The 15,286-nt window shown below is 38.5% G+C and overlaps 1 protein-coding gene across 2 annotated transcripts in view; it reads right to left on the reverse strand.

The window, feature by feature from the left end:
• Nucleotides 1-3,419: 3,419 nt before the first annotated feature.
• Nucleotides 3,420-15,286, reverse strand: part of PALMD (palmdelphin) — a 48,283-nt gene continuing 36,416 nt past the window's right edge. For both annotated transcript variants that reach the window (XM_004026188.5, XM_055352816.2), the window contains exons 4-8: nt 11,004-11,118; nt 10,831-10,864; nt 10,605-10,718; nt 7,923-9,020; nt 3,420-3,782 (exon numbers count right to left, since the gene is read on the reverse strand). In XM_004026188.5, the coding sequence (XP_004026237.4) occupies nt 3,739-3,782; nt 7,923-9,020; nt 10,605-10,718; nt 10,831-10,864; nt 11,004-11,118 (1,405 nt within the window). In that variant the 3' untranslated portion in view covers nt 3,420-3,738. The remainder of the gene's footprint in view (nt 3,783-7,922; nt 9,021-10,604; nt 10,719-10,830; nt 10,865-11,003; nt 11,119-15,286) is intronic.

Genomic DNA, 15,286 nt, shown 5'->3' on the forward strand with positions numbered 1-15,286 from the left:
GGTTTGTACCCTGGTACAAAATACGTACTCAGCAATTTTCAGAACTGTCAAGGTCATCCAAATACAAGGAAAGTCCGAAAAAGAGTCACAGCCAAGCAGAGCAAAAGGAGACATGACAACTAAAAGTACCATGGTTTTCTTTCTGGGATTTTGGAACAGAAAAAGGACATTAGCTAAAGACTAAGGGAATCTGAATAAAGTTTGAGACTTTAGTTAATAATATTGTATCACTACTGGATTGTTAATTGTAACAGATGTACAATGCTAATGTAAGAAGTTAAAATAGGAAAATCTGGGTACAGGGTATGTGGTAATTTTGTGCTGTCTTCTCAATTTTTCTGTTAATCTAAAACTGTTTTTAAAGTGTATTAAAAAAACAAGATAAGATTGGAGGACCTAACCCGACTCAATTCCAATATTTATTATAAAACTACAATTTTAACCAGTATAAATAAAGTGTGCAGTATTCATGAGAGATATGCAGATGAATGGAATAGAGCAGAGAATCCGTATGTAGACTCTCACTTCTAAGACCAACTAATTAACAAATGTGTCCAGGTAATTCAATGTGAAAAATAATAGTGTTTCAACAAATATAGCCGGACCAACTGAATGTCTCTGGGAAAAAAATACTCTGAACTTTTATTTCACTTACCCTTCACCAAACTTTTCCTTTACTTACTTCTACTCCACTTAACTTGAAATGCCCCATTGACCTAAAATGAGCACTAAACATACAAAACACCAAGATATGAAATGATAAGGGTATATGATGTCTACCTTCATGTGTGACACCTCAGCCAGACTTGATGATGGGCAGGACACCTGGTTCTTTTAATTCGCTGACAAATTGAGTCCTCACATGACTGTGTTAGACATGTGACCTGTACCTCATTTTATAGATAAGGATACAGGCTCAGGTAAGTTGTTTGTTGCCCAGGGTTATACAGCTAGTGTGGCAGACACTGTTGGTGCCTGTGTCATTTCCCCATGGTCCATTTTTGCAGCACCATAGCTGCAGTGGACAGTTCCAAGTGAGTTCAGACTTACCATCCTTCTAGAGGCATGTTCTGTGCTTCTTTCTTCTTTTCACTCTGGGCACTAAGGGAACCTGTGTGACTCTCATGCAAGTGCAATCCAGAAGTGTGGGGGAATTTATGCTCCCTCATTCAATGAGGGACCTGAGCTGGTGGATAAATGCCCTAAAGTTCTCTCCTTCAGACAGACAATGTTAGCTGCTTTCTGTACACTCTTTTTGAGATTATAGTAAAATTCAGTCTCTGGTGCCTAAAGCATTGACTTCTATTACATACCATTATATTTACCATTCTTTCCTGTGCTTTTCTTCCTGCTCCTGGGATCACTTCTCAAACTACTGTACCCAAGTCCTAATTTCAGGCTGTACTTCTTGTTGGAACCAAGAGTGGCTCTACAGAGCAGACGCTCTGAATGGGACTCTGGAACTGGACTGTCCACTCACTGGTCAGAGGGCAATGAGGACTGTGTGATAAGTTAATGGTAACAACCTTTGGCTGCCTGTACTATTATAGTTACTAAGAAGCTGAGACTGGGTAATCTTGTAATGCCAGAAAGTAAGGAAAAAACAAAGCAAAATCACTTATATGGATAAGTCAAAGGGGCAGAGGAGCCAACTGAATGAGCTTTTAATAGCCAAAGCTGGACCAATATGAGCAGCAAATTGTGTTCAATTATAACCCATGGTTTGTACTCAGGTACAAAATACCTGCTAAGTAGGTCTCGATTGCTGGAAAGGCTGTAGTTACATAGCAGAAGGTGAACAGAAGGCAGTACCTTGTCTCCGTACTATTATAGTTACTAAGACTCTCCCTTATACTGGATTGAGATGAGGTGCAGGTAAAAAGGGAAGAGGTAGGTTATAAAGTAGCTCTGCACTTGACTAGTACGGGGCAAAATATTATCATGTACTGACATGTGCTGTGAAGTTGGCTGCTTTTTGATAATTGCCTTAGAAGCTTTGAAGAAAAAGAATTAGGCTCAGACCAGCCAACTATTTCGGGGCATTCCAGAAAGCCAGGCAGGCATCATGGCAATGTTTAAAGAGAACTATGTCTGCTGTAGACAGAAGGCAAACTGTGTGAAAATAAAACCCATGCTTCAATCCTAAGGGTGGCAGGGCAACAAAGGAACGTGCAGGTTTGAGAGGTCACTTATGCTAAACTTAGAGCCATGAAAGGGAAGGAGTCCCTGGACCTGGAATAGGGGTATTTGTTGAAAGTAACTTACTTCAAAAATTTGAACCTCCAGGTTTCCCAGAACATTTCAGGCCACCAGAAGTAGCTCTCTCCCGCTAGAGAACAGCTGCCCCTTGCAAAACCACTCAGCTGGAATGGCGGCTTTGCAGGTTAATGCATGTCCTCCTCAGAATCATCTGCTTCTCTGACCTCTCATTACCTTCAGACCAATAATTAAGATAGAGTCTGATCATACATAGTCCCAGCAGGGAAATTCAGTTTCTGTCCTGGGAGGAAACAGACTCTCATGGAAAGACTTGGACGAGCTGGATAATATATACTGGCATGATTCAGGGGAAGGTGTGTAGGAGTGGATCTCGAGGGGGTTGGAAGGAGGGACGTAAAATAAGGCAGGGTAGGAAAGAATTTATTGTCATGGGAGTACTCTGCTTCAAATTAGGATTGAATATCTTGGCAAGAATACTTAGAAGTAATATGCTGTAAACATTCCTATTAGTTTTAATATTAAGATTCGAACTCAAGCTTGCCCAACCTGCCGCCCGCAGGCCGCATGTGGCCCAGGATGGCTTTGAATGCATCCCAACACAAATTCATAAACTTTATTAAAACAGTATGAGATTTATTTTGCGTTTTTTTTAGATCATCAGCTATTGTTAGTGTTAGTGTATTTTATGTGTGGCCCAGACAATTCTTCTTCCAATGTGGCTCAGGGAAGCCAAAAGATGGGCCACCCCTGTCTAACTTGCTCACAAGAATCAGTGAAATATTAGACCAGATCTGTGCTCTTTGAGGGTATGGGACATCCTCTATCCAACACCCTGAGGTCATAGTCAGTCATTGCACCACAGGGTTCACATTGAACTGAGTGAAAGAAAGGATGATAATTTAAGAAGAATGAATGTGCCAGTTATCATCTGTGCACTTGCCGGACAATCCAAACTCAGTCCCCAAATCTGAGGATCATTACGGGATGCACCTTTTGGATATGGGCAAGGGTTTGAAGTCTCTACCAAACCAACTGAAGTGATACTTAGCAGGAGGATGTACTTTTATTAAGGCATTATTAATTCAGGATGACATATTTATTTGTCAGAGTTGAATATTTCTGTGATGAAGTGCAATGCTTTCCTATGATCTTTCAATCTTTGTATCATCAAAATTACAATGCCAGTTAATATACTATACTCAGAATATTTTAAATAACTTTATTCTTAAATTTAACAAGCTCTTATTAGAAATGCTTTGGTATCAATAGAATAAAAAATGCTGGTTTCCCCCCCACTGAATCATGTCAAGTAACTGGAAAAGTTACACGTTTGTTTTCCCCAGCTTTTTGGGAATTTTTCACAAATAATGACTACTACTTATTCACATGGCTTAATATGGTACACTGTAATGATAATTTTTTGGACTTCAGAAAAAATAAACAAAATATCCAGAAGAGAAATTTGCAAATGCTTCTTAGTTTCTTCTCCAAAGGATGTTTATATAGGTGGTACAACTCTTAGATCACCTTTTTTCCCAGCTTTGCCATTCTCATCCTTAAAGCTGCAAATTAAAGAAAAAGAAAAGAGAGTTATAAAAAAAAATCCTCAATTTTTACTCTAAATGGCCATTCATAGAATGCAGGAAAGTTTAGAACATACCTCAGATGGTTTTATCCAACAGTGTGAGCATTGATTTAGTAGCACAAAAAGATAGTAGAAATAATAAGCTATGGTTAACTTAGGGCAGAAGCAGGTTCAGAACTAGAAGGAACCTATTTCTATAAAGATTAGAAAAATTAGTAGAGCAAACAGTACAAGTGGAACAAATACAGGATTAGTGCACAGTTTCCCTATTAGGCATACATACAGATTCCTATAGGTTGATGACTGTGTTTTACATACATTTCTGAGCTATGTACTGCCAAAATAAAATGGTGTTTACACTTAAACTCTATTTCATGATCGTGTTTCCTTTCAGTTCATTCAACTTCCTTTCCCAAAGGAGCTCTGGCCTTTGGATATACAATAACAAAAACAAATTTATTTACGAATGAAACAACAGGAACAAGTTATTAAAAGCTGGAGTGATTACAAAATGTCTTTGTCAAGATATAAGTATGTTTTAAAATGGCAAATATATCTTTTTGGATGTATTCTTCTGCTAATAATATATTGAATGTAGAAAGCATTTTTTAAAATGTAGATTTAGAATGTATAACACTTTTCTGGTATTCTGGATGAGTATTCTGGTATTCTATTCTTATTATTTAGGATTTCAGTGTAGAGCTGCCTTAGTCATGTTCCAAAAGTTGAGAGATGCTTTCAAGGCACTGATCTAAAGATTATGTTAATGATCTAATATTACATTCACATGTAATATGGCCCAAGAACAAGCTATGTAACTGATTGCACAATTTTGTCTCATGGAAAGTAAAATGGAAGACATGTTTTCTCATTTCTATACCATATATTGGTTACCTTTTGACAATGGAAATGACCCCATACCTAAGAAACCTTTTTGCACAAATATGAGAAGGAATGGGATCTAATTCTGTAACAAGACCATGATTATTTTAATTGTCACTCCACTTATATGAAATATTTTAATTTCAATGAAGCTAAAGAGCATTATTTCCCTTGAAACTTTAACAGGGATGGTCAGTTCTAGTGGCAGGGTCAAGAGTATTCCCTAGAATTTAGGATGAGCTGAGAGAATGTGCTCTGTAGCAAGCAGGTCTCGATTGCTGGCAGAGGCTGTAGTTACATAGCAGAAGGTGAACAGAAGGCAGAAGGCAGAAGGCAAGTCTTTATGAAGTTTATACTGTTGGATTTTATGGACCTCTATCTTGCCCCTACCAACAAAAGAGAGTAGGAGTGAGGGGCTTTTTAAGAGTCTCTTTTAAGTCACAGGCAAATTGCTTTTTCTTACAGTCACTCCTCACCATAAGATTCCGTAAATCAGGCACATCCTGTGTGCTGTTGACATTCAGAGAAGTTTGCTAGAGTCTGCTTTCCTTTCTTTCGTTTTTTCAAGCCTATGGCAAGTAGGTAGTGTGAGTTCCAGTAAATGCATGGGGCCAGAGCATGTTGGCAATAGAAGGCTTGGTTTAGCAGCTAAAAACCCTGGGCCATCAGCTCTCTTTTTTACTTCTATTTTTCGCTCCTCTCTGATCCCTGCCTCTTCTTCCCATAGCATTTTAGATGCATGGTTTCAGCTGGCTGAACTTGATAGAAGTCTCCTTACTCTCATTATCCCTTGGACTCTAATGGCTGTTGCAGGTTGGCAATCAGCACCAGCAGCATGTGAACTCCCAGAGCTGAGATACCCACCACTTCATCCTGGAATGCCACTGACACCTCTAAGAGGACAGAATAGAGCTGGAAGTACAAGAATAGGTTGGTGAGGACTACGAAAGAAAGCCAACTACTACCCCCTGATTGGTAGGGGTAGCAGTGAGCTCCCATGCAAAGCTGGCTGGGGCCATGCAATGGTGGAAGTGTCTGGCATTGAGCTTTATCCTATGAATATGTTATATTTACATTAAACAGATGGACGTAATGTTGCCTGAATTTTTCTGTCATGTTCAAAATTTTGACTAAAAAAATCTTGTCTTTTGAATCTCCAGTGTCCACCTTTTTCCATTTCTTTCTTCTTCATGCTGTTTTCCAAATTAAAATTGCTCTTAGATAAGGCATTGATAACCATATTTATACCAAGGGAAAAGAGACTAACAATTCTTAACTATTATGCCTACCGGGGCTATTTATATTAAATAGGGGATTTATACCATAAATAAAGGAATTGACCTAAATGGTGAGTTTTCAAGTATCATAAGCATTTTTTGGGGGAGTTATGGGGAGAAGCTCTACCCACTTGGCGTTTGTGAAATGGAAGTACGTAGGTGGTTATGTATTCTTTGTATATGGATGGCATGTGAGGGCATATGACACTGTGACTTACTTATTTTTAAAACCTACTTAAAAAATACACATCAGCTCTGTAGTCTGTACGCCGAATTGGAAAACAGCAATGTAAAACAATATCATGGTGGAAGGCAAGGAATTTGGAGCATTCTGTTTATAAGATACTTTGATTGATAATACGGAACTCTGTATTGTTACTTTGTCTGGAATAGGTTTTCCTGTTTTCATTATTTTAGTTCAGGGGCATGATTAGTGTTGTCTGGAAATGTTAGTCACTTCCTGTCATTATCCATGGGGTAAATGTGTTGACAAGGTTAGAGGAGAAGAAATAAGGGTGTTCAGGAGGAGCTGGCTAATATCCAAGTTCAGAAAAGGGAGGTTTTATAGTGGATAATGTCACTGCTATTGACCGTAAACAGTGTGTTCCTCTTTTCTAAGTCTTCTGTGTTTTTTGTTTTTAAAATGAGTTTAAGATGGCAAAGTTTGATCAGTGACCAAAGCTCTCTCTTAAGATGGAAAGAAACTTAGTATCTGCAACTTTCCATTGTGGGACATATCACTCAACTCTGATTGAGGAAGTTATATACGTGTGTACTTTCCAAAAGCTTAGAAATTCTTCAGGTAATTAAATTTATCATTGGGATACCTACTTTAACTACTTAAAATAATGGGAGAAGGTTCATTTTACTGTATTATTAGTTACCTAATATTGGGCTTATGGGTTGTAGAGGAAGAAACATTATTGAATTGTGTAGGTAATTGTGCAGGTACTACCACACTGCCATAGAATTATCAAGTTTGACTTGTGAAGTTAGCCAGTACTTAATATTTATTGCTTTTTAATGAGAATCCTTCCATTAGAGACATTTAAAATTACTATCCCTAGCAAACATACAGAAATTGTATGTCAGGGTAATTTGATTTACATCGTTAGCCAAGGTAAGTACAGCTATTATAACTGATTTTGTTAGGTTCTTATTTATTCTTTATAAATGATAACGAATATAGTATTTAAGTGATAACAAGGAATCTAAAATTGAGAAGCTATCACTTTTGTAGAAAAAAAGTGTTAAAGTTATTTTCCACTCAATGCTAAAATAGCTGGTTAGTTATAAAGCTATAAAAATTTTACAAAGAATGAGAAATGCAAATATATAGAAAATAGAAAAGATAAATATGCTAAGTTGGGGAACACTATGCAAAGTTAAAGGTTATAGAAAACATAAAATAAACTAACATTCTATTTTAAAATGTAGAAAAATTAGGAAAATAAAATTAATGAAACTATAGACGTATAGAGAAACAAGATACAGCAAGGTAATAAAATACTCTGAAAATAAAATTTGTTTCTTGTACTTTCTTGCAGAATTAAGGCAATTTGTTAACTTATATAAGAAGTTTAAATCACAGTGAGGCACAAATAAAGTAGTCATCAGATTCTAGTGGAAAAAGATATGTTATTGATGATCCAACATATTAGTGACCCAAATACACTCACAAGCAGCACCATACCATGATAGAAGATGAAATTCAAGTTATTAAAGTTCCTCAATACAATATCAAATAAGGCAATGATTTATTTTTACTTTCTTTATCTTTTGAAGTGACTTAATCACTTTACTGTGGTGATAATAATCTCTATCAGCATTAATAAAAAAATCTCAGTGCGTATTAGTTTATGAGGTGGTCAGAGAAGCCTGAAAGCAAGACTGCATTAGCACAAGAGAAGCTGGTCACATGACTGAACAGCAGTGGCATGCCTTGTCATTTTTATTACCTGTTAAGGATGGATCCTCAGTCCCATCTCCAGTTGTCTGAACATCAAATGGGGAATGGTGGACAGGGCTGCCTAAGCTTTCTTCTTGCTCTTTCAGAGATATGGAATTTTTGTGGGGGGATTTATGATTTGTGTTTTCATGAGGACTACCTTCTGATCTTTTTCTAGGAAGTGGTGTTGGTTTGGCTGGCTGGTACACCTGACTATGGGGAGCTATGGGGTGGTAGGACGGTTTCTCTGCTTCTCCCTCATCCTCCTCCTCCTCATCATCAATCACAACCAGCTCAGCATGGATGATCCCATCATATCCTGTCAGAAACTTCTTGTCTTCTTCACTGTCTTCTGCCTGCTGATACCCCATGAAAATCATCGTCACCGGTTCTGTATCATTTATGTCAGGAGGCAGGGAATGAACGATATTATATCTGACATCTTCCTCGTCCTCCTGACAAATGGGTGAAGAATTCTGGTGTTCAGATTTCCCAAATATTGTCTCTCTGGGGCTCAGCCTTGGCTTTGGAGAGGGTGCATCTTTGTCCTGCATGACATTCGATTCTTCCCAAGGAGTCATTAGCCTTTTTTGCGGGGTGTGAAGCTTCTCTTCTGCTTGTTGAATCACTGATCGGGGATGAGGCACTGGCGGAATGGGACTGATGTGACTGAAGTTGTTTCCCCTTTCCTCTGAAAGACCGTTGTCCATATTGTGTATGGATTCATTTACACCAATACCCAGTCCATTAGTTTTAATCTTTATCCTTTCTTGAAAGTTTGGTCCAGGGGTCACCGTTTCTCTCTGTGGGGTTGTAGGCCTGTAAAAGGGATTGGCATATACAGGCTCATGATACTCTGTTGGGGATTTAGAGTTTCTCTCTGAGGCTTGTCTTAGAAGTTCCTCTACTTCAACTGGTGCCAGGCCATCGGTGCCATTGTATGCTGCACTGTGATTAGAACTTACTGCATATACTGACTTTTGCCCATCGTCATAAACTTTTATTCCTGTACCTTTAAAGTCATCTGATGGCAGAGGTATTGAAGACAGAACTGTACTTTCTCCAGTCTTCAAGTCTTTTTCAACTTTAATTTCCATGGCATATAAAGCTGTTAAGAAACAAATTTGATCTTTGATTTAGTTAACTTTTCTTTTGTAAACTAACCTGCTTTCACTGTGTTTATTTTTACATTAAGTAGACCCTTCATGTTCTTTTATGTGAGATGTTGTCTATTTTTTAAATTTCTGATTTTACTCATTAATGATATAATGACCAACTGGAATAACACGGGTTTTTATGTAATGGTGTATGGAATTGTTACTGAAAAATGGAAAGGGTTGAAGAAGAGAAGTAGATTAGAGAAGATAAGCTGATGGTTCCAAATAGGAAAGAATTTCAATGGGGACCCGAAAGATATCCTCTTTCCTATTAATAAATTCAGCAAGATGGATATACTTTCTTTTGCATTTCTCAGTGGGCAGAATCAATCTCTTCTTTAGTCAAGAAGAATATGTTGGACTGTGCATCACAGTGGGCAAAGTGCCTAGTACAGTATATTTTATAAAGTTACATCCTTGTTGTACAGGTCAGCAGCCAGGTGAAATTATAGAGGTGTGTTCTAAAGTTTTCACAATGGAGAGGCTGTTTAAATGTAGAACTGGGATGGAAATGGGAGGGAGAAGCCTGCAATCACACACTTCTCTTTCTGCCTTATGTTTCTTTTCATTTTCACTCCCATTTTCAAGTAGAGGAAGGGCTAAAAAATACAGCAATATCAGCTGCACTGAGACAAATGGACTGGAGAGAACTGGGGAAGCTGAGATTTGCTTCATGACCCAAGTAAGATCCCTATGGCTAGAATTTCAATAGGAAAGGTAAAGCGAATAGAATTCTGTGCAAAATTACAGCTTGCTTTTGTTGTGTCCTCCCACCTTTCTTTCTGAACCCATTTTGTATTTCTTACCTCCTCTATAGCCTGGTGGTTCTTGGCCTTCCTTGACTACCCAAGAAAAACTGCAACACCCCTCATCTGCACTCTCCCTGTCCAGCTTCTCTGCTTTATTCTCTGTATTGCACTCCCTACCATGATATATTTAGTGAATACCTACTATGTGCCTAACTGAACCTGGCACACAGTATCTATTCTCTAAATATTTGTTGAATGAATAAATGACTACCATCTGCAAATAAAGAGTAGCTTTTCCTTCCATTCTAAAATTCAAAGTTTTCCTCTCTGCTCTAATGCAAACCTTCATTTTTCTAGAAGCTTTGAAGCATCAGTTTTATGTAACTCAATCTCCCATGGAGGTAAATAAGGCCTAAGCTTCCCAAAGGAATATTTTCATTTTCAAAAAAGATCTTTGTAACCCCCAAAGAGGTTCTAGTGGATGGAATATATCAGGAGAAATATTTTTGACCAGGGAATCTATGCTTTTAAGAGCTTCTTGTCTCCTTTGGGTCTCTATCTTCCTTATCCCTGTCTGGTTTGTTAGGGAATAAAATGCATGGAATAAATGCTATTATTATACCCTCATTATCCTCACCTATGCGGTGAGTCACATAACTCACAGAACTTTGTAAAATGAACCATTGCTTAACCTGGAAGAATAATATGTCATAGCAGGTTGTGAATATTTGACACTGTAAAATCTGAAATTAAGAACATGCCCTTCAACACAGATTTCTCATATACCTTTCCTATTTTGTTCATCATCTTCTTTTTCTTCATTTATTTCCTTCCTTAACCTAGAAGGTATGTAGGACTTTGGAAGGTCAGGGATATTAGCATAGATGTCCTCAATTGACTCTGTAAAATTAATATGAATTCAAAATACATTTAGAATATATTTACAATGGGAACAATTTCAAATTACCAAAAAAACTTAGTTTAACATAAAATAAGTTATTCAAAAATATACCTTCTGCTCTTTCTTCTCTTTCCACTTTCACAGACTGTAAGAAAAAAGAATTCTCCATGATTAATACAGTTTAAAAAATAGAATCTAAATGTGGATATGCTTTGAAAAATTATATAGTATTTGTGGATTCATTTTGAGAGAGAATTACAGTTTTAAAATTGGTTAATGCTCACTCTTATAATGTCTTCTGTTGTCCGCTCAATTGACTTTAGTTTCTTTAAAATGGCCTCTTCCTTCGTTGAGATTTGCAGTTCAGCTTTTTCAAGATCTTGGATCTCTTTCTCAAGCCTGACAACAAAAAGGTATACTTTTTATTGCTTAACACAGTACAAATGCAGAGTTCTCAAATATGTCTTCCCCATATATAAAGTTTCCTTGGAATATGCATGTAAGTAGCCAGACACTTTCTAAGAACATAATGTCACACTTAGCATCACACCAAGCATGATACTTGATATATGGAAGGTACCTAATGCCCGACTTTGAACAATTTTCAAGTTTTCTTTTTTTGACAAAGGAATATATTAGGTAAAGCATTTGACCTTTGCTCCATGTTCTTCATTGCAATTACTAATGTTATTTCCAAATAAAAGAGATTTTTAAAATACAGAGACATAAGTTTAAAGTTGTACCGAAAGGAATGGTACATTTGTAGTTATTATGTAGTTTTCATCAGGTTTTCATATCCAAGTCATCATATAAATTATTTGAAGAAAACATTATAATTATTAAACTGATTTAATAATCATAGTCATTTAGTACTTAAAATCCTTGCATATTCTACCATTGAAAATGACACTTTGATTTAATTTCAGTTTCCTAAGAGTTGGGCCATATTATAGTGAGTAGGGTGAAGAGATGCAGAAATGGACCAAATACAGTACAGTAGCTTCAACTGCTGCTGTTTATAGAGGCTACATTTTCTGGGGTGGGGGGAGGGCACACATGGCCTGACACAGCATAAGGAACTTACAGCAACAAAGAGACAGACATTTGAAACGAGACTGTTGCAAGCATTCTGAGCTGGTATCTTGGCCAGCGTACAGCTGCGTGTCAGATTCAAATGAACTCCAGGGGGCAGCATTGTGACCTCTCCTCTATAAAAACATACGGACACTGGCAATCACGCAGAAGGCTGGCCTTTGGCAGCCACGTAACACACATGGTTTCTCAGCCAAATACACTAAGGCTCTAAAGTCAGCTGCCTCAGAGGATGGCTGATTAGATTCAGCAGCTGGTCCAGGAGGTGACAGCTGTGGATATTCGTGTCAGCTAAGAGAACTGTCAGTTTTCTTGGCTTCCTTCTTGAAGATGGTCATGGGCCTGGCAGCTCAAAAATGCTGCACTATTGTCACACCAGTAAAAGCCCAAGATGTGGTCAGCTTGACAGCTCTCTTGCTCATTGCTTCAGTTTCAAAGTTCTTACTTTGCTGCTGCCTCTGGCCATTGGTAGATTGCCGTTTACAACTGAAGAGGTTTCTAAGTGAAATGGAGTAGCCCCTGGTTTCTTAGAAGTGACTGAACTGTGACTGCCATTTTATTAAAATTCCTCCACATCCATGGCAGCACTTTTATCCTTCAGCAGAGCTGTGGGGATATATGTTGGTCCAATTTGGTAAAGGGGAAAGCTCTGCACTAACAGTGATAAATCTGGATTCAATTCTGTCTCTGCTACTCACTTCTTGTGAAAGCCAGTTCCCCTAACCTCTCTGAAACTCTGTTTTGTAATGTGTGTAATGAGCATAATTACAGATTATGCTCATTACCATATACAGATATTTGGTGACACTAAGAGATGATGTATATGAAAGTACATTGAATATGGTTGATATCAGTTGTAAATATGTTATGATATAATTTTTAAAAGTTTTCTGCAACATACTGTATGTCTTTCTTTTTTCATCCCCTGTCCCACAGGGTGCTTACCTAATTTGCCTGTTAGAGACAGTCTACAAAGGAAAGCCTTTTGGTAGAAAACAAGAAGGTTCAAATCATTGCTGCAAGCAGCTCTTGGACATCAGGGCCTAGCTGTGGAATCAGGTGGACCTGGGTTTGAAACCTTGTTCATCTGCCAGCTTCCTGTGTGACCTTAGACAAGTCACCTGACCTCACTAAGACTCAGTGTTGGGCTGAGAGAAGTGGCTAATGCCTATAATCCAGCACTTTGGGAAGCTGAGGCAGGAAGATTGCTTGAGCCTAGGAGTTAGAGATGAGCCTAGACAACATAGTGAGACCTCAGTGTCTACAAATATTAAAAAAAATTAGCTGAGCATACACCTGTGGTCTCAGCTACATGGGAGGCTGAGGTGGGAGGATTGTTTGAGCCCGAGTGGTGGAGCTTGCAGTGAGCCATGATCATACCATTGCACTCCAGCCTGGGCAACAGAGTGAGATCTGGTCTCAAAAACAAACAAACAAACAATAAAACTCATTGTCTTTATTCATTCATTCCTTTAAAAATATTTACTTAGCATCTACTTTGAACCAGGCACTCTTCTATGTGCTGGGGATCTTACAGTGACCAAAACAAAGTCCCTGAGCTCAAGGAGTTTATGTTCTAGTGGGAGACAATACAGGGGCTGGCAACCTTTTTCTATAAGGGGCCAGATGCTAAATATTTTAGGTTTTGCAGTCCACATATGCTTTCTGTTTCTTATTCATCTTTTTCCCCCTTTTTCTTTTACAGCCTTTTAATAATATAAAAACCATTTTTAGCTTGTGTCTGTACAAAATCAGGCCAGGGCTAGATTTGGTCCTGGGCCATAGTATGTCAATCCCTGCATTAACAAATGTGTAATACAAATATGTATATATTGCAGATGTATGTACATACATATATAAACACACAAACACATTTATTTATGAAGAAAAAATATTTTTGATGAGAAAAGCAGGATAGGGGCTGTAAACAGCAAGATAAAGAATATAGAGAAAGCCTGAGGAGGGGGCACTATTTCACACAGTGCGGTGAGGGAAGTTTCTCTGATAAAGTGTCATTTGAGCAGAGACATGAAGGAAGTGAGAGTGGGAAACATGAGGGTTTCAAAGGGAGTGTGCTCCGGAGAGATGGAAGAGTAACTATAGAGAGCGAAGGAAGAGCCAAGAGAGTAGAAAGGTGAAATGAAGTCAGAGAGGAGGCAGATGACCAGATAGGCAGGGCATTGTGCATGGAAGGGCTTTGGGGAAGCCATTGGAATTTTGAACAGAGAGGAAACATGCTATGACTTGAAATGTAAACAGTTACACTGGCTGCTGTGTGGAAAATAGACTGGATGGGGCAAACATGGAGGTCAGTTGTGCTAAAAATCTAGATGAAGATGGCGTAATCCATGTTGGTTGCCAGTAGAAGGGTGAGAAGTGGTTGGATTCTAGAAATATTTGAGAGAAAGAGCTGTCAGAATTTGTTGACGATTACATACATGCAGGGGATAAGAGAAAGGGAGATGTCAAGGTGATTCCACTGTTTGTGACCTCAATAATTGGAAACATGCAAATACAATTGGCTGAAGAAATCTGGGAGAGAGAAGAAAGGGGATTTGCGGGGATGTGTTAAATTTGAGACAGTCAAGTGTGATATGGAGAAGACAGTTGGATATACAAGACTGGAGCTCAGAGAAGTCTGGGTTTGAAGATATACATTTGGGAGTTGGTATTTATCACCACAGGAGTGGATAAGTTTCCCTAGAAAGTGAAGGAGATAAGAATTCCAAGGCCTGAATCTGGAGCAATTCAACATTTAGAGATCTGGTCAATGTTAACAACTTCATAGGGTGTTCGTTTCTTTCTTTCTTTCTTTCTTTTTGGAGACAGAGTCTTGCTCTGTCACCCAGGCTGAAGTGTAGTGGTGCAATCTCGGCTCACTGCAACCTCTGCCTCCCAGGTTCGAGCGATTCTCCTGACTCAGCCTCCTGAGTAGCTGGGACTACAGGAGTGCACCACAACGCCTGGCTAATTTTTGTATTTTTAGTAGAGATGGGCTTTCACCGTGTTGGCCAGGCTGGTCTCAAACTCCTGACCTCAAGTGATCTGCTTGCCTCGGCCTCTCAAAGTGCTGGGATTACAGGCATGAGCCCGACGACTTCAGCTAGTTTCTTCCTGTCTCTGCCCCTTTCTTTTCCTGGGGCGTAGAGACAAAGCTCTTGGTCTGCTTGGCCAATGACATCTTAGGGAATTTTGAAATGCACTGGTGTTTGTTGTTGTCTCTCTCTGAAGATAAAGCCGTGGGTAATGTAATGACATATGATTCATCCCAAGAATCTCTTTAGACTAATATGGTAAGAATATGAGGTTGAAAGCCTGCAAACCTCATCAGTGTATCTGTTAATGAATATTTTTGAAGGTTTTCAAGTCACTGGATGAAAGTTGCATTAATAAGTCGCTGTGGTCTCACAATACATCATGACATGTTTGTGAAAACTAAACATAAACAAACACCTCCCTCCCATTCTTTATCCCT

This window comes from Gorilla gorilla, chromosome 1 (genome assembly GCF_029281585.2).
Source record: "Gorilla gorilla gorilla isolate KB3781 chromosome 1, NHGRI_mGorGor1-v2.1_pri, whole genome shotgun sequence".
Lineage (NCBI taxonomy): Eukaryota > Metazoa > Chordata > Mammalia > Primates > Hominidae > Gorilla > Gorilla gorilla.